Source organism: Eptatretus burgeri, chromosome 4, assembly GCF_056783735.1.
Source record: "Eptatretus burgeri isolate ZD-2024b chromosome 4, Ebu_testis_v1, whole genome shotgun sequence".
Lineage (NCBI taxonomy): Eukaryota > Metazoa > Chordata > Myxini > Myxiniformes > Myxinidae > Eptatretus > Eptatretus burgeri.
In genome coordinates, this window is record NC_140964.1 from 75990626 (window position 1) to 76016331 (window position 25706).

At 43.3% G+C, this 25706-nt stretch overlaps 1 protein-coding gene across 3 annotated transcripts in view; it reads left to right on the forward strand.

Annotated features, from left to right (window-relative positions):
• LOC147028396 (solute carrier organic anion transporter family member 4A1-like) overlaps positions 1-25706 on the forward strand; it is a 137800-nt gene that overhangs the window by 51957 nt on the left and 60137 nt on the right. For all 3 annotated transcript variants that reach the window (XM_085878734.1, XM_085878733.1, XM_085878735.1), the window contains 4 exons: positions 1860-2906; positions 12922-13012; positions 14005-14126; positions 16616-16718. In XM_085878734.1, coding sequence (XP_085734860.1) covers positions 2036-2906; positions 12922-13012; positions 14005-14126; positions 16616-16718 — 1187 coding nt within the window. In that variant the 5' untranslated portion in view covers positions 1860-2035. The remainder of the gene's footprint in view (positions 1-1859; positions 2907-12921; positions 13013-14004; positions 14127-16615; positions 16719-25706) is intronic.

Below are 25706 nucleotides of genomic sequence, written 5' to 3' on the forward strand. Positions count from 1 at the left end.
ATTTGACGACAGAATATTTTGCTGACGTCATTGACGATATAAATATTTTTTGTTTTTGGCAAGATAACCTTCAGCCTATGGCTGAGGTTCGGGCTAGTTTGTTTGTTTGTTTGTGAACAGTATTGCGGAAAAACTCCTCGACGGATTTCGACGAAACTTGGTGGGGGGATTAGGTATGGTCCAAGGACCATGCCATTAGATTTTGTACTCGGTTCAAAATCCAATATGGCTGCTTTGGCGGCCATTTTGAAAAAATATTTTTATTTTTATTTTTTGCATTTCTACATGTTTTTAGTGATTTCCAACCCCCCCCCCCCCCCAAAAAAAAAAATGTTGGAGAAAAGAACTATAACTCTGTCAGCACTGTTGACGTCATATTTAATGAATAAGATATATGGTTTACATGAGTGACCCAGCAGTATTGGCGGCGGAGGTTTTGCACTCTACCGAGTGCTCCCCCTCTAGTTAACCTCCGCCATCGAAGATGGATGGAGTTTACTGTTTTCACCCCTTTCTGTTTGTTTGTTTATTTGTTAACAGTATTAAGGAAAAACTCCTCGACAGATTTCGACGAAACTTGGTGGGCGCGTTAGGTCTGGTCCAAGGATCATGCCATTAGATTTTGGACATTGTCCAAAATCCAATATGGCCGCTATGACGGCCAATTTGAAAAAATATTTGAATTTTTTTCTTTTTTGCATTTCTATATGTTTCAAGTGATTTCCAACCCCCCTCCCAAAAAAAATTGTTAGAGAAAAAAAAATTTGCAAATTTTTTTTAAACAAAATTTCGATTTTTTTTTTTTTTTGCATTTCTACATGTTATAAGTGATTTCCAACAAAAAAAAAACATGCCAAAATTATAATTGCGGCTGATTTTGGAACTTCAGGTGGATATACCTACGTAAAATCAATTTATGTCTCAAGGAATCTAGTTATGACGAATGAATTGAGTATGTAAAAGTTAAAAGTAAAAGGGAAAGTTGCAAACTATAACTCTGTGAGCACTGTTGACGTCAAATTGAATGAATAGGATATCAGGTTCACTTGAGTGACCCAGCAGTATTGGCGGCGGAGGTTTTGCACTTTGCCGAGTGCTCCCCCTCTAGTTTTGGATGTATGTAGATACAGCCTTTACTAGTCTTACCCGTCACTTTGCTGGCGGACTTGATCGAAAGACAGCATGTTTTACTTCACAAACATTCTGCTCTATTCACTCTCATTTGTTTGAGGTCATCTTGCATCTGCTTGGAAATCGGCTAACATCCTTCCTCTGCACAAGCAAAAATCACTCTCACTTCGCTACGAAGCTCATGTTGGATGCTTTGGTTTGACCCTCCACTTAAAATGAGTGAAATGAAGCATTTAAAAAATTTTGAATTATTCTCGCTCGGATTTCAACATCACTGCAATGCATATTGTTAAGTTGTTTAAACTTTTTCTATGTAAGAATAATTGCAATAACAGGTGGCGCTATATCATGCACATTTACATCGTGAGAATTGGGATCCCCCCCCCCCCACAACCCTCCTTGAACCACCTCCCCCAGATACGACCCAAACAGAAACCATACTGGGAATACCCTTGGGTAACAAGCAAAATTTGGTTGGTTTTTGGTTCAGTATTTTTTAAGTGTGTATAAACAAACATACATACATCTAAAGAAATATACAAATTCACTTTTATAGTATAGATAGATGTCGTAGTTGTTCTCGATGATGTCGCATCCTCAGAAAATAAGACCTCAGAAATTAGATTTAGTGTTTTTGTGCTGATTCTAAAGATATCAATAGAACATCATGTTCGCTGCTTGTAATCGTATTTTTTTTCTTTCCTTCTCATTCCCTTTCTTTCCCTTAGGTGTGAATATCTCCACTCCAAAGACCACTCTTGAATCATAAGGTTGCTCTTTCTTTGTGCATTCCAAAAAATTGCATCTGTGTTTCCCATCCTGACTTGAGCAACGAAAAGCCTTTAGCATAGTGTCTAAAATATACCATTTTACTTGATCACTTCCCATTTCATGCTATTCAGCCATGCCCTTGAGTGACTTTCATTCACGAGATGAACTGGTCATGGACTCTCTTGGTATAACCAGCCTTTGCAATGGTGGCTCTCCACCTGATAAGCTTTCAAACGGCTGTTTCATCGATGATCCTCTTGCCAAGAGCTGTTCACTTGTTGGAAATCTTCTTCCAGTAGATAAAGTAGGAAACGGTCATGTGGAACCTTCAGGCACTATGCAGATGGAGCTCATTTCTGCGTCGACTGCTTGCAGCAGTCAGCTTGACAATGACAGTGTCATGCGATACGTGCCAAACGAGGGTGAGTCTCGCTGCGGGTGGGGCACGTTCACCCCAGGTTTTCTCCAGATGTTTAACACACCCCGTGGTGCCCTCTTCTTCCTCTGTGGTGCCTCATTGCTACAAGGGATGGTGGTGAACGGGCTTGTCAACACGGTGATCACATCCATTGAGCGCCGATTCGATATGCACAGCTATCAAAGCGGGTTGATTGCCAGCACATATGACATTGCATCTTGCTCTTTCCTCGCACTTGTCAGTTATTTCGGAGGCACAGGCCATAAGCCTCGCTGGCTTGGGACCGGTGTGGCCTTTATGGCGCTTGGCTCTTTTACATTTGCTTTGCCCCACTTCATTTCGCCTCTCTACAAGCCTTCAGGAGTCAGTGAGCAAGCCACGTGTGCTGTGACCCTCTCCAATGTGAATAACTCCTTTGCACATGGCACCGGGGCATGCCAAGGACCCTCCTCTGATCTGGCCCGCTATCGCTACATATTTATGCTTGGGCAATTCCTCCATGGTGCCGGTGCTACTCCCCTGTACACTCTTGGAGTAACCTACCTGGACGAGAATGTAAAGACGACATGTTCATCAGTGTACATTGGTGAGTTATGACAGCCCATTGTACTTTGTGAGTTCCAATAAATTGTTAATATTCTCCGAGCAGATGTGAATAAGCAATATGAGAGCATTGATGTGAAGTTTTAAGGAATGGTACATTATGTACACGAAAGAGTATTTAGCAATTTATAGTTCCTCATTGGGGTATTTGTATAGGCAACCCCTTTCAAACACAACTGGAAAGAGCAGAGATTGTAGACCCTTACCAGGACTTGTTTTGTGTGGCACATAAATGGAAGGATTCACTAAACGAAAGGTCATTAATTTCAAACAAAAGGTCAAATGGTGTAAAGGGTCTTAAAAGGTTCCATCCATTTGCACCATACTCTGTACAGAGCGCCAGTGCTGCCAAAGCAGTCTCCTGGGCTATTGGGCACAATCCTGGACAGGTCGCCACTCGCAGGATACTGGAATGGCTCAATCATCCCAACAAGCTGGTACTTATTTTGCCAACCTCGGAAGGTTGACTGGCTGAGTCAACCCCACCTGATATTAAGTGAACATCTGAGCGGGATTTGAACTCAAGACCCTTGGATCCCAAGCCCACCAGGCATTAAAAGGTTGAAGGGGTCTAAAGGGTGTAATTTAGGTTATAAAGGGGTCTGAAGGGTTTTGGGGATCAACAGGGTTCTCAAGGGTCTTTGGAGTTTTAAGGTATATAGGGGTGTCATGTAATTAATGCACCTTCTGATGTTCTGTGCGGACAAACAAATCCAAATGCAATAATATCTCCTCTGGCGAAGGTAATAAGCCATTGAGTGTGACCCCTTTATGAATGAAAAGTCCTTTTATAATTTTTTAGCACACGTATTTTAAATGTAAAATCTATGAGCCTATTTCACTGCTGCACAAAGCTCCATGCATATTATATTTTTCAACACTTGATACTGAAAGAATTATGCTATACGGTAGATTACATGAGATCAAGATGTGGCCAAACTTACTCCAAGGAACGGGTGCAGTTAACTTGTAAATAATCAACATTAAAGATATAAAAACAATCAAGTCTGTTTGTAGCTCTCTTTTAACACAACGCCAAGGCCCCAGAGACTTTTGGAGAGTTGCTAACAGTGTCTTTAGCCATCGATCAACAGTCCTTGTTCTTTTTCAATGGTCCTGAAGTCATTTCCTCTCCTATTGATAAAGCCAACCTCTTTGCTGAGCATTTTGCTGTAAACTCCACACTTGATGGCCAAAATCAATCACTGCGGACTTGTCCCTCCCGTGTGAACATTAATATATCCACTGTCATTATCACTCCTCAGAAAGGCTGGACATTTCAAAAGCTACTGAACTAGATCCTATCCCTGCAATTGTCCTGAAGATGTGCTTGCGAGAATTATCTCCTATTCTCTCAAAACTTTACCACCTATGCCTATCAGTCGGTTTTCCCACCTTCCTGGAAGTTTGCTTCAGTTGTACCTACATTTAATGGCTTTAGGTCCTCTAGGACTCTTTGTCCTTGGGAACTCTTTGAGTCCTCTGGGACTTTTTTGGTCCTCAGGAACCCTTTGGGGAATTCGTACAACATGACTTTTGGGTCCTCGGGAACTTTTGGGGAATTTTGGGTCCTCGGGAACTTTTGGGGAATTTTGGGTCCTCGGGAACTTTTGGAGAATTTTGGGTCCTCGGGAACTTTTGGAGAATTTTGGGTCCTCGGGAACTTTTGGAGAATTTTGGGTCCTCGGGAACTTTTTGGGAATTTTGGGTCCTCAGGAATCTTTTTGGTCCTCGGGGACCTTTTTGGTCCTCGGGGACTTTTTGGAACTTTTGGGTTCTCAGGGACTCTGGGACTTTTGTTTCTCTGGGAATTTTGGGTCCTCGAGGACTTTTGAGACTTTTGGGACTTTTGGTTTCTCAGGGACTTTTGGGTCCTTGGGTACCTTTTGGGAATTTTGGGACTTGGTTTCTCAGGGACTTTTGGGTCCTAGGGAAGTTTTTAGGACTTTTGGGTCCTTGGGAACCTTTTAAGTCCTCGTACACTTTTGGGTACTCGAACTTTTGAGACTTGGAATCTCGGGGTCTTAAAGGTGGAAGGGGTCTCAGCAGTCTGAAAGGTTGAAAAGTACATTCCGATAATACGTAATTAATAGACGTACCTGTGTGAAGTCAGGGTGCAATTGACGTTCAAACTGTACGTAATGTATATAGACGTAGTCAGGGTTTCATGGACAGAGTGACCGTGTTTTTCATTTTTCCTTCAAAACTTCAAAACATTTATATTTATTTGTAATTGCTCAGGAAGAGAAACGTGAATAAGTAACATTGTTGCCAAAGGAAATTTGGAAATTGTAATACCGTCTGCCGCCACCACCAGGGGACGTTACACTGTACACATTTACATTGAGAATTTACTTTACGCCTTCCTTTCTCCCCACACACCCATGTAAGACCACGGCCATATAGCCTATGTTACCCCTCACACAAAGTTGTATTTGTACCCTGAGTTTGGAGTTTGTAACTTATAAGATGTGGCCATGCATAAGGAACAAAGGTAGATAGATCGATGGGCAGCCACTGTGTGTGCGCGTGTGCGTGTGCGTGCGTGTGCGCGTGCGTGCGTGCGTGTGTGTGTGTGTGTGTGTGTGTGTGTGTGTGTGTGTGTGTGTGTGTGTGTGTGTTTGTAATATATATATATATATATATATATATATATATATATATATATATATATATATATATATATATATATATATATATATATATATATATATATATATTATTGTGGGCCGCGGTTCGGTGGCGATAAATGACCACAAGGTGGAGCAGTAGAGCCGTCTCCCACCGAACACCCGGAATTTAGGTCATGATTCTCAAACAACTCCGAAAGGTCACGGGTCACTTAAAGACCGTGATCGCCAATTCTTTGACGGCGTGGGGGAGGGTCAAAAGCCAAATTTCAATGTACCTAAGTACCCACGTCGTCAAATTACCGGGGAAGTCACACCCTCAACGGACTTTGTCGAACCGGGTCGCTCTCGCGACCTCGGTCCAGTGTAGCCGAGCGCAATTACCAGAGTTTGACGGACCCAATGACAACTTACGGCACCGACGGCCTCACTAATTCTCAATACGCACCGTGCTGGGTCAATGAAAGAAAGTGACAGACAATGAGCTGGTACATTGAACAATTGGGGGTTTATTTATTGGGGGGGGGGGCAGGGGAGCACAAAGAGCAGAGTTATCCGAATAAAAGCAATGTACAATGAAAAGAAAATGCTTATACAATTCTACTTAACAGACGGGCCTAACACACTCAGACACACACACAAAATGAAAAGAAAACTCAAGGTGCTTTATTCGACCCCCCCAGCCGATGAGTGAGACGAGCTGGGGGTCAGAGTTCGGCTTGTACCTGGTCATCGGAGGGAAGGCGCACTCCACGATGCGGCACCTGACAAAGGTCGTTGGTCCGATCCCCAGTCGCACGTGGGGGACTCGTTCGTGGCGGAGCTCGGGTGGTGAATCGTCAGGGTCGACAGAACTCCTCGTGCCAACGACAACGCAACAACTACGACAACGACAACGACCTTCTTTCCACACCACTCCCGTTTTTCCACCAAAAACGCCTCAGAGCGTCTGGAACTTTATGGACCTCCCTCAGTGGGGAGGGGCCTTGGTCAGCACACCTCGCTATTCGCCTCAAATTTGCCAGGATCCTACGGGCACAGCCTTCCTGGGCGGGGTTTCGGCCATGCCGGGAGAAAGCCGCCCCTCCCCTCCACGCGTGTTTGAGGAAGGTGGATGGTGATGAAGCTCCATTGCGTGTGGAACGTTTTTGGAAGCCGAGGACTGGGACCGCGAGGCCCCCCTCTCGGTAAGTCAAGAGACGAGCGGCCAACGGTGCTGATGGAGTGTGATGGGCAGGTGGTGAGATGTAATAACTTAACTATAAGATAACTCGTAGCGCACACACTAAATTCCCATTAGACAGAAGGAAGGATTCTAACTATAAACACATACTTATCAAAATAACTAAGCTTAGGGACTGCTGTCTGTTTGTGTGCAAATGGCTTCCAGATTCGTAACAATATGTGTATTTGTCTACTAGGTGTGTTCAAAAAGTATCCAACCTTAATTTTTCGTGCGTAAACAAATGAAGCTAGGGAGGCGTGGTTTGGTGCACGTATGTTGGCGATCCTAATTCGTATGCGTGAATATTTTCCCGCCTGCAGAAGCTGTCAGTCGCCGACAGACCGCCGATGAGTGAGGAAGTGTAAGTGAGCGCCGTCGGATTTTTGTTTTTGACAAAATGACGGATCACTGTGGTCTCATCGCCAGTGATCACTGTGTTGAAGAAGTTGGGATCGCTGTTCACAGTCTCCAGCATGTCCTGTGCAATCTCCAAACGGAGTTGCTTCTGCTCGATCGTTAGCAGCATTGGCACGAACTTCGCTGAGATTCTCCTTAAGCCCAAATCCTCAGTCACAATGGAATGAACGGATCCAATGCTGACGCCCGCCTCGTCTGCAAGTTCTCTGATCGTGATTCGACGATCCTGCATCAGCAGGGTCCTCACTTGGTCAATGACAATCTCATTTCGGGATGTTGATGGCCTACCAGAACGTGCTTCACTTTCCACTGATGTGCGACCATCTTTGAAGCGGTTGTACCACTCTTTTATCTGTGTGGTGCCCATTGCTTCGTTCCCGAATGCCTGTTGAATCTTGCGGATCGTTTCCACTTGGGAATCGCCAAGCTTTACACAAAATTTGATGCAGTAGCGTTGTTCAAGTTTTTCCATCATTTTGTCAAAAACGAAAATCCGACGGCGCTCACTTACACTTCCTCACTCATCGGCGGTCTGTCGGCGACTGACAGCTTCTGCAGGCGGGAAAATATTCACGCATACGAATTAGGATCGCCAACATACGTGCACCAAACCACGCCTCCCTAGCTTCATTTGTTTACGCACGAAAAATTAAGGTTGGATACTTTTTGAACACACCTCGTGTATATGTGTGTATGTATACGTATATATGTATACGTATATATGTATATATGTATGTATATATATATATATATATATATATATATATATATATATATATATATATATATATATATATATATATATATATATATATATATATATATATACACACACACGTGTGTGTGTGTGTGTGTGTGTGGTCCTCTTGAGTAATCAAGAATGATTAAGTTTCACTTTTCATGCAATTTGTGTTGTACCAAGTCCCACCCACTTCGTGCAAATAAAAAATTACACGGTGTCAATTTTCTTCAAACGGTGTCAATTCCACTTTCTTGTCTCTTGAGTTGATACACAGGTTTTGAGCATAAATGATTGATAACCGACTCTGCACAGGAAAATCGCATTGCTTTGATGTCATTTTTAGAAAGATCATGTGATATTTTGCAAATATTGCATCAGCCAACACACAGGTTATTACTTCCTCGTCTTATCAATGTCTTTTGAATCTACAATTCTGATAAACATTGCTACGTGGAAAGGGAGGGGGTGGATCAATAGATAGATTATGCTAAGAATAATATGGACCATGTGCTCAAGTATGGTATAATCACTCCTGTATTCGGGATCTGGCAGGGCTAAGTTGTTTGTACAGTCATACCTTTTATCACGGAGCCTGGATTAACGGGCATGAAAATATCCACTTAATTAAATACTTCTCTCTTCACCTTGGAGATGAGTTCAGGGACATTGTTCAGCGAGCCAATCAAGCTGGACTTGATGAGTTAGATGTTGATGTGGAGGAGCTGCTGACATCACATGGGAGGGAATAGCTTAACAAATGAGGAGGTGGATGAACACCCACCGAGCTAACCAAGAGGCTGAAGATACAAAAGATACTGAACAAGAAAAAATCCTCAGCAAAAAGACTTCAAGTGATGCCTACAGGATGTTGTGTGGTGCACTCGAGCTTGTCGCTGAAAATGACCCTAATATGGAGTGAAGCACAGGAGTTGAGCGAATGTGTTCAACAGTTTTGCCCCCAAAACGGAGATGCTTCGCAACATGAAGAAGAAGGCTCAACAGTTAACCCTCGATGCCACCTTTGTGAATAAACCTGAAGCTTCGCAGGAGGATGGGTCACAGCCTGGCCCATCTTCATCAGAGTAGTTGCTCCCTCTCATCTCCCACCATTGCCAGGAAGGAGGAAGGAGTAGGTGGGCAATAAGAGCGAGGCAACGGTGGTGTTCGTACAACACAACAAGCTCTGAAATAATTAACTAGTGAGTGTTATTAAATTTCGTTTCATATGTTATTTATGTTAAAGTCTATTTTATCTATAAAACACCATACTTTATTTTTAATGACCAGAGGCCATCATATAGCATTTATAGGGTAAGAATTGACAGTCGGGAATGCACCTCCATAGGCACCATGTTGTATAATACATGTCTTAGAACGGATTATTCGCTTACCGGACAAGTCTCAAAAACCTATCTCCTCTTAAAATAGGTATGATCATAATATATGCAATGACAGGAGCAGTGATTGCAAACAATAGAACAACATAGGGTAAGATTATATTATGTAAAACTTCCTCTGCAGGTGAGGCCAGATGGAGGACTTGTGGAACCTGCCACAGAAAGGCACCATAAAGTGCTACGTGCTTATCATGAACAGGCCGTTGGCCAGAGGAATGCAGGCCACTGTGGCAAAGTGAGCTGCCGAGCCCTGGAGAGGGGCTGAACACTCACGCGGGGGTGTCCAACAAGTCGGGATGGACCGAAAGATTGCTCCACCCACAGACAGCGGGTGTCCAATTGCGAGACCAGCTGTAAGCTGGGAAAGCGGACCCGAAGGGCTTCAAGGCCACACACGCACTGCATGCATGCTTCAATTGGAGATAAAATGACAAAAATAAATCTTCATTCTCTGCTCTGTGGCTGATTCAAAAATGACGGATCAATAGATGCGGACGCCATCCTTTCCCCCACTTCTGCCATGAGCGGCACTTCGTCCTGTGCCACGCCAGCCTGCACGACATCATCATCCTTCATCCACTACCAGCTCGTGCCTGCACACATCCTATCTTGTTATATTCAGCTTCGTGGTATGAACCTGGAATTTTCAGTAGCTTTGTGGGTTACTTATCCTGAAGAGAACATCTTCTTTTCCCCTTTCATCCCTATCTGTGTCTGTTTACTCTGCCTGGTCCTGGTTTGGTGTGTGTGTGTGTGTGTGTGTGTGTGTGTGTGTGTGTGTGTGTGTGTGTGTGTGTGTGTGTGTGTGTGTGTGTGTGTGTGTGTGTGTGTGTGTGTGTGTGTGTGTGTGTGTGATTTTATATATATATATATATATATATATATATATATATATATATATATATATATATATATATATATATATATATATATATATTATATAAACAAACGTGTCTGTCTCTGTGGCTTTCGTTGCTCCTTATGCAAGGCCACATCGTTTAAGTTACAAACTCCAAACTCGGGGTACAAATGCAACTTTGTATCGGAGGGTTCATATACAGTGTACTGCCACCTGGTGGTGGTGGCAGAGGGTATTCCAATTTCCCTTTTTACCTTGACAACGCTGACGTTAAAGCACTCTCTGCACAGGTATATCTGGCCACCTCCGCTTCTTCTCCACTCCCCCCCCCCAAGGAAAAAACCCCCTAAAAACAGAGGGGGCCAGTCAAAGCCTGTCATCATGTGTGAGATATTTCTAATACGCAGGGACATCAGGACGAATGGGGGGCCAAAAGGGTGGCGGGAGCAGGACGTGGGGAGGTGAGTTCGGTGGGGAGTGGTTTAAGCATTCTATGCACAGGGTAAATTTGTCTTCCTTTCCTCCTTGCCCAAAATTTTTTGGCAAACGCAACGATGAATTTGTCAATCAGCGACTCAACGGGTCGGCTCTGCTAGTTTATAATGAACCATTTTATTTCTAATAAGAAACGTCTTTCCGCCTTTTGCCTTCCCACTTGCGAGAAACTGCAAATCTCGGCTTTATTTGAAGGATCCTTGGGGCATCGTAACTTGTTAAATAGTAAATTCTGAACGTAAATTTAATTCTCATTTTGGTCATTCGCAGAGGTCTTTCGACTTTCCGGTCCAAAGCATCTGCACAAGCTGGGGCTTTGATGCAACGCCGCAAACACATTGAATTGAACTTGATCTGCATGATTAAACGAGTTATGGCAGTAATTCTTGTTCACTGTTGTTGAGATAATGCGAATGGCGAGTACTCCCTTCTAATGCAGTGATCTTCACTATTTTTTCGAAGGAGGCCACTTTTGCCGATAAGACATCAGTGTGAGAGCCGCCACACCACTTCTCAGACTCCAAAATGGCTGCTATTAGGCCCCGCCTCCATGTACACTTTTTGTTGTTGTGGTTACTGGGCTGCAAGCATAATTGTTTGTATACTGCCCATTCACTGATGTAGTTACGTTACTTTTATGCATCGCATTGGAACACTCATTTCAACCCATTGACTCAATTTGATAGTGTTTATGGAGGATTATGATGGGGTGTTTTTGCATTTGTGTATTATCGGCTGCGCGTCGGGCCACACTTTCAGCCACAAGGGGCCGCCAGTGGCTCATGGGCCGCGTAATTAAGAGCATGGGTCGAATGGAATCTAATATCGATATGCACTGGGGGTCCATGTCTTGATTTGGTAAAGTGCCAATGCAAACTGCTCATCTAAAGAAAACTATGAAAAACAAACATTATAAAAATGCACGTCTCATAATACCTAATGTTGTCCTTGAATCATTGTTTGTAATTATATCTATACTGTGGCTAGTAGGATAGCTTAGGCCCGAGACCTCGAGGTACGTGCACACTCCTCTAAGCTGTCTATCTTGGTTTGAAATTTCAACCCAGCAATAAACTCTTATCCTGGTGTTTCACATGTCAGGCTGATTATTGATAAAGTTTGCTATTTAAAGTGATCTGTTTATTTCATAATTCTCTGTTTTCATACAATGGATATTATCATCTCGTAGCTAATAAGTATGTTAACTGTTCTGGGAAACAAGTTTATGGACGTTTTGATCATTAGCCCTTCAGAGCAAAAATGTTCATCCTTGAAATGTCATCCACACTTGGTTGTCCATGGTGGTGAATAAATTCTTATCAATTGTTCCTTAATAAAAAATTTTTTAAAATATATATATATATATTTTTTTTTTTGTTCAACCAATGCAGACTGACACTAGTCTTCATCGACTCGTATTTGGTTTGTCATTAGTTCATGCGTTTAGATTCTCATATAATGTGTAAACAGTTCTTCTGATATAATCGTACCAATGTGCTTGCTCCGACAATTGAATGAATAAAACGTGCTCAAATTAATTAATTCACCTGCAGCACCTGGGTGTGTTTTTTTTTTTTGTTTTTTTTTGTTTTTTTTTCTTTCCTTTTATGGAGTACATGCTGCTGAATCGGTTCCCCTTTGAATCAGGGTAAGAATTTGTTTTTCTCAGGTATGGGAACACTGGCCTGCTCTTATCAAAAGTTACTCTGGGGTATTTAACATCCACCAGAAAATGCTATCAGATGTGACAGCCAGCTTAATGTCATCTGTTAATGCTCAAATAATAAATACTTTATGGCAAATAAATAATTATAACACTTAGAGTTCCAATACAAATGTGATTTTGATCAATCGTGGAATTGCATGCGGAATACCCATGCTGTGATAGTTGGATTGGAAACAACCTGGATGAAAACAAGGCCTTGTTGAGTCCTTCGTGTTTCCTGATCTGATAAATACTTAAGCCTCAAGCAATACATTCTCAACATTTTGGTTTTCATTCACTTTTATGTTTAACATCTGTTAAAGGTTTGAGAGTTAGCGAGGAATGCTTGTAGATCGCCCAGTCTGGTTATTCGTGCTTCATCTCACCATCAGCTTTGAGTTGTATAATTGCTGTATCACGAATTGCACAACTACAAACCACCTTAAATACCCAAGCACGTAGTATGGATCTACATTTTGATGGCTAACGTGTGTTGCCTGAGCAGTGTCTTTATTCATCTATCTTCAGGGACCTTTTACACGGCAGCCATCTTGGGCCCTGCTGTCGGTTACTTTCTCGGTGGGATTTCCCTCATGCACTTCACCAATCCCCGTTTCAAGTGAGTTTGGTGCAATTACCCACACTCTCCTCGAGGTGTCGCCCACTCCTTGGCACAATTTTTATTTTTATTCACTTGTGAATTGGATCATCCCTTTTAGTTTTCCTTGTATTTGATGGCCTTATTGAATCCGATGGTGTTTTGGGAGGATAACGATACCTTGGAGGGGGTTATCTGATGTGTTTCAGTGCATAGGCTGCTAACGGGGAACCTTTCAGGAATTTGTAAGCTGAAATGATCTCAACCATTGAGTTTTGTTTTTTTGTTTTTAATTTTTCATGGAGGCTGAGCTATATAAACTCTGCACAAAAAGTGCATACTAATATTGACTTTTGTTCAATGGATTGGAATGGGATTGTAAATAGGAAAGGGATTGTGAAACGGAACCTGAACCTTGGATCCATCTTCATCAAACTTGTATTGTGTACCGTAGCCCACCTTGAGTCCTTTTGTGCAGAGTAAACCCTATGTTTTAAAGGCTACATAAACAAAAACAAAGCATTGAATCGGAAGTTAACCGCTGTTGATACACCACCTCATTTAACACTGTACATTCGTTCCAGACATTCATAACAACAGTAAGTTTCCTGTTTGGAATGATTTTCAATTTTGATTGATTGCCAGATGGGCAGCAGACTCAAAAAAAAAAAAAAAAATCCCTCACTCCTCTGTGTGTGTGCGCGATCAGGATGAGATTCCAAATCATTTGCCAATTTCAGAGCCAAACTACTGATAAACTGCAGGTTCATGTTCATATTCATGTTCCAATTCATGTTCTACAGTGTTCAAGATGTAAAACCCAATTGAAATTAAGTCGTTCCTCGAGCATAGACTGACACATTATCAAGCCTTTGGCATGCTTTTGTACTCTGTCTGCAGGCTTAGACATGTCCTTGTTTTAATAATGAGCCTGCAGTGTTATAGCACGTGTGACCCCTCCTGACAACCTTGTCATTTTGTGCTCTTTTCCACGCTGGTGACTTTTTGTGCAGAGTACTGTTGAACCCAGAGAGTACCCAGTGGGTGGGGGCATGGTGGGTTGGTTTCCTTGTGGCTGGAGCTGCTGCGGGTCTCATTTCCATCCCCATTGCTGGATTTCCAAGACACCTGCCTGGTGAGTGAGTGGAACATTTCCGATTTGCTTTTCTTTAGCTTGATGTAATAAGCCGTCTCATGTATTTTATAACGTAAATTCAGAAGGATGGAGTTTTGATACCTCCACTCCCCCCCCCCCTTCATCCCCCACACACCCACCCTTTATGCTATATAATGCTCCTCCCATCTTCTTACTCTAATTTCTTACCTGGCATAAACGATTTGCTTGATGCTTTACACTTACCTGTAAACACAAGTAATGGTGGCCCCTCAAAAAATATCTACAAACTGACATTGTAGTGCTACATCTGTGCACCAAGTCTGTTGATCTACTGAACATAGTTGTGACGTCCTTCAGATGGAAGTTAAACTGGACGTCCCATCTGCTGGCATTAGTTGCTGAACGTTGAAGACCATGTTCTTTGATGGTGTCCTTCGAGAAGTCGCCAAGTTATCGCCAGCTCTGTCCAAATTCCAAATTCCTCCCCAAACCTACAGGGGGCACTGTTTCATAAGCATAGCCGCATCCAAAGCTGTCATATAAATTATGCTACCCGAAACCTATGTACTGCATGCGAAAGAATAAGAACAAAAACAAAATTGTGACATTAACGTTGGGACAGTTTTTCCTCGTTCTTTTCATACCCTCTTAATAAACATTTTATCAATAGTTATAACGATGCTGATACGAGTTTCTTTTATACACGTGAAATTGGTGCATCATTTCACCATTGAGATGGGTTTTTGGCTAACCTTAAAATGAGTTTCAAAGGATGTATGAGTGAATGTTAAGCCTTCTGTTTCATGCCGGTTCCAAGCCTGCAGTGGTTTTTTTTTTCATTTATTTATTTTTATTATTATTAGTTTTTGACGATTGGCCTGTCTTTTAGTTTGGAATGGCTTTCAGTGCACCATTGCTAATGTGGGAATGGGAAATGTTGTTTTGTAAGCCGTTTTCTGGAGTTGTAATTTGTAGTTCGCATAATTAACCTCCGCCATCGAAGATCGGAGGTTACTGTTTTCAGTTTTCACCCCTTCTGTTTGTTTGTTTGTTTGTTTGTTTGTTTGTGAACAGTATTACGGAAAAACTCCTTGACGGATTTCGACGAAACTTGGTGGGGGGATTTGGTGTGGTCCAAGGATCATGCCATTAGATTTTGGACTTAGTCCAAAATCCAATATGGCTGCTATGGCGGCCATTTTGAAAAAATATTTTAATATATATTTTTTGTATTTCTACATGTTTTAAGTGATTTCCAACTCCCCCCCCCCCCAAAAAAAAAAATTGTTAGAGAAAAAAAATTATTTTTGAAACTTTTTTTCAAAATTTCGATTATTTTTTTTGCATTTCTACATGTTATAAGTGATTTCCAACAAAAAAACATGCCAAAATTATAATTGCGGCTGATTTTGGAACTTCAGGTGGATATACCCACGTAAAATCAATTTCTGTCTCAAGGAATCTAGTTATGACGAATTAATTGAGTATGTAAAAGGGAAAGTTGCAAACTATAACTCTGTGAGCACTGTTGACGTCAAATTGAATGAATAGGATATCAGGTTCACTTGAGTGAGCTAGCAGTATTGGCGGCGGAGGTTTTGCACTCTACCGAGTGCTCCCCCTCTAGTTTGCCCTGTTTTGCCCCTGGCTAACCAACCAAAGTTTTGGTTTGCCTTGAGAAAGAACAGTTTGTAAAGATATAAAAGAAGATATCTATAGACATTTGAGCCTGGTGTTGGCGCAGTGGTTAGGGCAGCGGCTTAGGATCCAAAAGGTCCTGAGTTCAAGCCCCGTTGGGCCACTGAATTAATACACCAGGGGGTTGACTCAGCCTGTCATCCTTCCGAGGTCGGCGAAATGAGTACCAGTATACTGGGCCGGTGTATACCCCGGTTAAAATAGGTGTACCATATCCCTGTGTCGTAAGAGGCGACCAAAGTTGCGTCAGGAAGGGCATCCGGCGTAAAACATGTGCCAAATCTCTATGCGGATCATACGGATGATCCGCTGTGGCGACCCCGAACGGGAGCAGCCGAAAGAAGAAGAAGAAGATCTATAGACATTTTTGCTTTCACAAATACTGTATTATTTAAAATCAATATTTCCTTAACCTTCATTGCTGTTTCTGGATTTGTTTTTCCACTTGAATTTGATCTGCCAGCTTGCATTTTGCACCTAAAGATGATTCCTATCCCAAGTAAATGTAAACTATTTGCCTGAAGTGTGTTTCATCATTTAAAGCCCAGTCTGTGCTCCTCCTTTGCTTTATTTTTCTTTCCAGCCTTGTCTCTTTTTAAAGGTATTTCCTTTAGTTTGTGGTTCCAATACCAAATATTTGTGATTACATTTTGTGAATGTGCATGTAAACGTGAAGCACACACTAAATTATTAATCCTCCGATCACATTCTCAAATGCAATACTCAACCCCGGACTTAAAATGCTCCTTGTGTGCTCGGTGGGTTTTGATCAACTACCTTTGTAAAAGTTGCGTGTAATCTGTTCACAGGGTCGGAGAGGTACATGGCAATGCAAGCTTCTCGGTCATTCCAAAGCCCACGTCGCACCAAAGAAAGCCCAAAGTTCAGTACGGCCATCCGAGATTTACCACGGTGCGTTGGGGGTACTTGTGTATGTACATCATGCAGTATGTTAATCATTTGTTATGTAGCCTCTTTTCCTCTCATCGTTCTTTTCAGTTATCTTCCACTCTTACCAAAGGCTTGTATTTTAAATCTCGTTTCTTTCTTGCTAATAACACCATTAAAACAGAAACGCACTTCCAAGACTGAAGCTTTAAGGTGCTTGCTTGAACACTGCCCCCCTTGGAGTTTTTTTTTTTTTGGAGAGATCTCTAGGATTGTAGAACAAATTTTAGTTGAATATTTCTTCCTCCTGGTTCTATTTCCAATTATTGGCTCGTCGAGCCTGACATCAATGATGACACGTTGGGTTATACAAACAAAGCATTTCTTAAAGTACCCTTCATGCAATGTGGAGTCAAACAGGATACGAACATTGAATTTAAAAGCTTTTTTTGTCCTCCTGTTAATGCCATTAAGATAAATGCATGTCCAAGATGACTTTTAAATTAATGACTTAAACTTTTCCCCCACCCCTCTCCTGCCACAAGAGGTTTCTAATTTTAGGAAGATTTCTTTTTTTCTTTTGTTTATTTGGTTTGAATGATCTTGTATAGGTATTTGGATCATCGTTTGTTCAATCTTTAGGCCTACCAACTATCATGAATGTAATGGGGGAGGGGGGGGATGCATAGCTGGTATATGTTAAGCATAGTATCGACCATGTTCTCGAGTTATTTAGATTTGCACCTGTACATAATATGTGCACTGAGGGGGCAGTGACTGTCTGTCATAGTATGAAGGTGTCGTGTAAAGTGTGGACTTGAGGTAAGTGCAAACAGGTGTACAAAGCACAGCCCGCATGGCCATGGGATGTCCTGCGAGCCCTTTGAGGGCTTTGCATGACCTCTTCAAGAGGACTCCACATTGTGGCTGGTAAAAAGGTGCTCCGGAAAAACCGAGTGGATGGGACAATGAGTTGACTCCCAGAATGGTGGACACCCAATTGCAGGACCAGGAAGGCAGGCTATAATGCCATAAAACCTCTGCACTCACGCATGCGTGAACTGTCTTTTCTTTATCTCCTGGCATCTTCAGCGCTTCTTTGGTGCAGACTGCTTGAGAGATCATGGACGCCATCTCCCCACAATCACCACTCTCACGTCCAGCCCTGTACCACACCAGCCTGTATGGTGCCATTATTGTGGACAGACCGGCTCGTGCTTACCTAAATCCCTCACTTTTCACCCTTTGTTCAGTTGCATCAGATTACGGTTTATTATTTTGGTGCCATCGGGGTTTATAGTTTAATTTGTATAAGTGTGTGTGCTCTCTTATTTGTTTGTCTTTTGAGCGCCAGGTTTGTCTGTTTATTAGTTATGTCTCGTCTTCCTTTCTGTATTTATTTAATCAACCATTTTAATTCCAAGGAACATCTTCCCTCCTTCAAGCCTTCATATGTGTTCCGACTAACCTCCAGTTTTAGAATGCGTTTGACTTGCCTCTGGGGAATATTAAATTAAACGGTTTCCTGCTTTTAGAGCATGGTTAGGAGCACAAGCACTGTCCACTCGCAACAACTTTAGCAAAGATCGTCTGCCCATTTCCAGAGATCTTGGACCTCAGGTGCAGAGTATCTACATTTGTGGGACCCCCTGACGTGACAATATTTTGTGATTGGCAGCTTGTGATTTCGAAAATATTTTCTGTTTATAATCTATGAATTTATCGTGGTTAAGTTTATAATAATACTAGATGACCCGTGAACCCTTTGGGTTCCCGTTGTGACCGTTTGATTAAAAAGAATCATTTCCAAAAAAAAAATTAAATAAAAAAGCAGCTCCAGTGAATCATACAGCTGAGGTTGTTTGCATTGATCAAATAATCCTGAAGAGTACTTGACTGACTCGGGAATTGATTTTTTTATAATTTTTTTCGTTGCCCGATTGGAACGATACTTGATACTGCACACCACAGGAGAATGGTAAGTAAGGTGGCCCTAAAATTTTTGCGCTATCGTGTACCGTTTTGGCTGTATTTCGGGAACATACATACATACATACATACATACATACATGATGAGAGTTTTAATAATATATAGATAGATAACATTGTCTTTGGTTATTGTATTTACAGGTAATTTGTTTTCAGGAAAAGCCTTGGCCGAGCCGGCAAAACATCTTACCTTTGATATATTGCAAACCATGGTGTATGTCCGTGCTTTCTTCTTTCTCCTGTTTACGATCGCTGCTTCCTGCACTGCATTTGAAAAGCTGTGCATGCAGGCAAAGCTCAATATTCACTTTTGAAATGATGGGAGAACAGTCACGAATAATGTTGATGCCAAATTTTGTTTTGCAAGCAGGATATTGATCAATTAAACTTGTCCCGTCACTGGGGATGGGTACTTTTGCTTGTATGTATAATAGACTAATGCTGTCTGTCTGTACCACCCTAAAACACAAGTACTTCTCGGAGAAAAAAAAATTAATTAGAAATTGCTTCAAATTCATCCAAACCAACTGAAAAATTATATTTTCAATCGAACAACAAATTGAACCCAGGTGTTATTTGGACAACAGGTTTGTGGTGCCGCAAGGCTAGTCCGCCTCGAACGCTCACAAAAAAAATTTCTTTGCTGTTAAGAAAGATTATTTTGGAATTTGATACGACGCTATACAGTATACAGTATATATTGTTGCAGACCGGAGGGGGGTTGCTACCTCGGGTTCCCACCAGACTCTTCGGAATCGCAAGCCATCGCACATGGACAACTCTGTGACGTGGAAGGTCGCGAATCGACCATGAACGCCAATAAATCAGCCACGTGACTTAGGGTCCTCCGTCTAATGTTAACCGGTTACCTAAAATGGTCACGTGACCTAATTACCGGGGCACACGCCCTCGGTACACCTTGTCCAAACCGGATCAGATGCAGCCGAGCGTAACTGCCAAGGAACGTACCGGCTCGAAGAACTGATCGTTGGGAGATAATGTCCCGGCTCAGCTCGGACACGGACCATGCTGGACCAATGAAGAAAAAGACAAAAATGAGCTGGGAACATTTCTATATGAGCATTTATTAACAATTAAGCGAAGAAAAGTATATGGCACAGTCAATGGGATTTATTATGTACAGCATTGATAGCAAGGAATTTGTGGGGTGCAACAAAAGGAAAGCAATTTACAAAAGCAGACACAGAGGAGACTTATCCCCGTTATATCTTCTACACTCTTAACTTAAGCTAGGATAGGCGCCATCACATACACACACAAATCCGATGAAGATGAGGTAATCAAAAGAAAGGAGAGGAGATGAGGGGTAACGGCCTCACAATACCTTGCACGGTCGACCGACCGCGCGCCCCAGTACGCTTTGAGGGACGCTCCGCTGAGCAATCCCACCTTGAGAATTGGCGTGTTGTCTCCTGCTCATTACTGTGCCAGGAAGCGTGGAAGCGCATGCTCCGCATCCAGAGGGTGAGCGGAGCAGGCAGGCAAGGAAGGCTGACAAGTGGGTGGACGCCAGCAGGCGGGCCAAGTGGGCGGAGCCAGCAGACGAGGCAGGCGGACAAGTGGGCGGACGTCAACAGGCGAGTCATGCGGACAAGTAGGCGGAGCCAGTAGGTGGGCGGAGTCAGCAGGCGAGGCAGGTGGGTGGAGTGGGCGGAGCCAGCAGGGAGGCAGGTGGACAAGTGGGTGGACGTCAACAGGCGAGTCATGCAGACAAGTAGGCGGAGCCAGCAGGTGGGTGGAGCCAGCAGGCGAGGCATGCGGGCGGAGCCAGCAGGCGAGGCATGCGGGCGGAGCCAGCAGGCGAGGCATGCGGGCGGAGCCAGCAGGCTAGGCATGCGGGCGGAGCCAGCAGGCGAATGCAGAGGTCAAGAGAGTGAACGGCTTCACGATTCACCTTTTATAAGCCCCGTGGTGTAGGGTGGGGTGATGACCTGAAGCGATGCGTTGTCACCCGAATTGTACGCTCCTATTGGGCCCTGGACCAGCCCTGCCAGGCTCCTATGGCCGTAAGTTGTCCCATTCGCACACCTGGCGCGACATGGCTGAGCTGCAGAATTGCCTTGCACTGAACACCGCGACATGAATAGCCTTGCACCGAACTACCGGGCCATGTTCCGGCGACTGGACGAGGGTCTCGTCGGCCCCGCATGCCCGTTCGGGCACCCCCGGCGAACTGCAGTTGGCACTGGTCAACGCGCTTGTTCCGTCCGCACGCCATGTGGCCCAAGCGGTCTGGGCCGTGCAGCACACCTCTGCTTGGTGGCGACTGCATTGAGGCGGAAGTGCGAGGAGGCGCGGGATGACCTCTGCTGTTTGCGGGAGATATTGGTGGCCGAGGTGGCGAGTGAAGGTCAATGGTGAGACGCCGTTGTAAATCAGCGTGTAGACCCAAATGAAGTGGTGCGCCATGCGCGTCCCTTACAGTGCGGTGGTGATTATTACAGGGCTGCGTGCGCGTGTTATCATGCATTTGTGCCTGCTTCGCATTGTGTCATGGATAAAAGGAAAGGGTTGGATGTAAATCAGGGTTGAAAAGAAGACAGACATAATAATTCGACTCGGATTTGAATGAAAGGGAGCGCCCCGTGCGTACCGTGTCATCTGGTTGTCACATAGTTGTGATCTTCACAGGTGGCCGCCTGGGTGCGGTGCCTGCTTTGATTTATTACATTGGTAAAAGGAAAGGGTTGGAATGAAATCAGGATTGAAAAGAAGATAAAGAAATAATGAGACCTAGCTCTTAGACCCACGCAACGCACTTTGTCCTGTAAACCCATGAGATATGAGGGGAAGGTCTAACTGCACGAATACTAACGAAATATCTGCCTGGGGATCAATGCATGTTGGGTGCCGTTGCCTTAGAGGCATGCGGTTTCGCAGAACCACAACAATATAATAGGCGAATGCTGTCTGTCGGTCCCACTGTGAAACACAAATTCTCCGTGGGGAGAAAAAAAAATTAAGCAAAAGTTGTCTCAAATGAATCCACACCTACAGTAAAATGAATCCAAACCTTGAGGTGTGTGTGCGTGCGTGCGTGCGTGCGTGCGCACAGTTGAGGCTCGTGGAAGAGGTAGTGCACCCTGAACAGATCAGGACTTAACAGACAAAAACAGGATGCAAAACGTGCATGCATGGGGTGGACAAGATGGACACAGAAGGAAACTCCTTTGTATGATGGAGGCTTTGTCGGCCAGCTTTGAAATGTGGTTTGCTGAAAAAAGATCATGACTGATAGTGAGTTGCAGGAATTTAAATGACTGAATTTCCTCAAGAGGATTGTTAAGTAAGTATATGGGAGAGCGGGGTAATTGGGGGGTGCGGTGCGGTGGGATCGCCAGATGGTCTTTTCAGTGAGAGAGATGCTGAGTGTGAGATTGTCAGGATTGAAAGACGTATTCCAAGTGTTTGACCAGCTTGTCATATGTATATAGATTTTTTCAAGGTATGAAGATAGGAAAGAGGCTGCAGCCTATCTGTTTGAAGGATGAGGGATGTCACGGCAGAGGGTGGTCATCGGCAAATAGATAAAGAGGATTTTCCCTGAGTTACAGAGATTGTTGATGACTTTCAGGAATAGGGCAGGGCTCAGAACACTGCCTTGTGGCACTCCAGCCTTAACATCTCTCCAGCCTTAACATCTCTCCATCTCACTTATATTTAACAGGGAGAGTCGATGAAAGAATTCTGTTGAGAGCCACACTTCGGCTACTAGAGTAGAGGAAGTCAGTAAGCCATGTGTGAAGTTGGCCTTGGATTCCATCGGCAGATAATTTGGATTGTAAGGCAAGATGCCAGACTGTATCAAAAACTCGTATGTCCAGAGTCGGCCCTGATCTCATGTCTGGCATTGAGGGCCTCCATCCATTGTTGAGTGAGTAGAAGCAGCATGTCCAGAGTAGAGTTACTGGGTCTGAAACCAAATTGGTGACCCGAGATGTGGCTGTTTGAGAAAATGAACAACTTCTATCAACTGCAATGATGGATTCCATGACCTTACTGATGATTGGAAGTACGCTGATCAGTCTAGTTGAGGGGATCAGTTTTTTGCACCTTTTTATGTAGTGCAGTGATGTTGGCTGATTTCCAAGCAGATTGAAGATGACCAAATGCAAATGATCGCGTGAATAGTGCAAAGGGAGGGGGTGTGTGCAAGAGCAGCAGAGCAGGTTTCTAGGGCATGTGAGTTGATGCCATCCTTCCAGTTGCAGTCAGGGTTGAAGGTTAAAATAACCTTTTCCACCTTCTTAGGTGCAAAAGACAGAGTCTAGGAGCAGTTGGGTATGACAGGGAAGGATGTGTACCTAGAGAGGTTGGGACACAATATTTGTAAGTGAACACAGAATTGAGGCATCCAGTCTTCTCATGAACTCAGTTGGCTGTGTTGCCATTTGAAGAGAAGGAAGGGGAGTTTTTTCCAGACACAGACTTAACAAAGAGCCACTAGGCTTTGGAGGAGGGAGACAAGTTTGAAAGTTCATTCTTGAAGTTGGACAGATGATGTTTTCTGGCTCTCCTGAGAGTGGACACACACTTGTTGCAGATGCTTTGTCATGCACTATTACTACATTCGGTTGGATTTTCCTCCCAGGAAGAGAAGGCAAGCTGTTTCAGTGCAACTGCCTCACCACACGATTCAGTGTACCATGGGCAAGAAGAAGCGTAGGATAATTCAAGACGAGATGAGATGAATCTGTGCATGAGAGAGAGAGCAGGTTTCTGTGGAAGAATTCCCAGGTTGAGTTGAGATCAGGGGCAGTCGATATGGGAGACCAGTCCTGAAGAAAGATGGCTGCTTGCATTCCCTGCCAATCTGCTTGTGAAATGCCAGACTTGCTGACATTGAGGCAGCTCTGACAATAGCCAGAGAGATGTTGACTTTCACAAGCATCTGATCAGATGAACCAATTGGAACAGAGGTAGAGCAGGAGACATTTGTGGGAAAGGTAATCACAAAGTCCAGAAGGGAGGATTTGCCATTGGGAGAAATCCGGGTTGGGAAGTACACAGATTGAGTCAGTCCCATGGAGTCACTGAAGTCCTTCGCTGAAGTGCCATGGCTGGTGAGAGAGGTGCCAAGACCCAGCCAAGATGCATGGTGGCAATTTACATTGCCACATAGGAGGGAGAGAGAGTTGGGATGAGCGGTTAAAATTTTGTTCATGTTTTTTTGAAAAGAGGAATGGAGATGGAGTTGTCAATGTTAGGAGGATGGTACAACACACAGATGAACAATAGGTGAAAGCAGAGGAGAAGTCGCTGCCAGAGGTACTACTGGGAGTTAGGAGGTGTAAGGTCAGTACAAGGGCAGTGAGAAATTTACTTCTTCATGTGAAGTCCATCTCCACCTCCGGGCATGGTTCAGCCCTATCAAATCAGATGAGACGAACCGGGGAGAGACACCAAGTAGTCTGGGACGTCCTGTGGGAGGATGGAATATGTTGAACAGATGATGTCTGGTTTATCAGCAGCGGCCTGGATTGAGATATGTCAGGTTAGAGCGGACCCCTTGTATGTTTGCATCTTAATGCATGTAAAGTGCAGATTATGCAATTTTTAGAACTGAGAACTTTCCCGGTTTATGAATTGGACGTGGTGTGGAATTCCCCTGCCCTCCACGATCTCCCAATGTGATGCCCTTAGACTTCTTCTTGTGGCGGTATGTCATGGATTATTTTCCATCTCTCTGTTGCTGACATTGAAACACATCGTGCAAGGATAACCAGTTGCATCAGCAGTGTGATGAGGGATATGTAGGTCAACATATATATTGAAGTGGATTATTGCTTGGATGTGTCACTTGCCACTAAATGTGCACATGTTGAGGTGTACTGAAGAACACAATAAACTTTATGAATTATTTGACAAAATTCAAAATAAACCGCATAATTGGATCTTTTTTGGTTTGGTTGAAATTTAATTTTTAATACTGGAACTGGATTTTGTGGACAGCCTGTACTTTGTTCTGAAGCCTAAAATTATCTTCATTACAATCCATGGTTCGTTTACGCAACCACATTTTTTTGAATATATCAATGAGTTGAACTCATTTTGCTCTTCTTGAAGTGCCAGGTGCATACAACTCAAGATATTCCTTGTTGAACCTTTCATCTTTGAGCTTTTTCAACCAGTGCAAGAATAAACGGCTTAAAAAAAAAAAACTTTTTTATATCGTCGTATTTTTACCATGGGCTGCTCTAGTCCATGATAAAGCAGAGATGGCGACTTGGACTCGAGTCGCAAATTTTGTGACTTGAGACTTGGCTTTAAAGACTTGAGACTTGATTTGAGCTTGTAGAGTTGTTGACAATGACGATGAATGAATGAACACTATCTATATGAAAATAAATGCATCTCGGTGATGAATTTGTGACTAATTTTCATTCGATGTCTAATAGGATGTGATTATATTTATAAACAAAGACTGCCGGGAGTCTTGTGCCAAAGGGAGCACGAACTTGGTAAATAGATTGCACAGAGCTTAGAAAAGGTATTCGTTATACACTGCCCAAAGTGCTGCTGAACTCCGAGCCTCCAATCACACATACATGTGTCGCGTGGAATAAAAGGATGTAAATTCGGGAGAAAAGCAATTATCTTTCATTACATTCAAGCTATAGTATCTTTCATTACATGGATTCTACACCCTTGAGTTCAGTTGGCATGTCCACCCTATGGCGTATGTTTAGAATTGTTGCTGCTGCTTTGTTCATAGTTTGTACGCATTTAGCTTCTTCCATGTGTTTTTATTTTTATTTATTAAGTTGACGTGTTTTATGGCTCATAATGGAACTAACACACACACACACACACACACACACACACACACACACACACACACACACACACACACACACACACACACACACACACACACACACACGTTATTGTTTGTACTTTGACTGAAGGTTCTTACCAATACACCATCGAGACTGAGCATCACTGTGTAACTTAGGCCTAAGTCACATTTGCTCTACGGCGAGGATACGGCGGCCATATGTC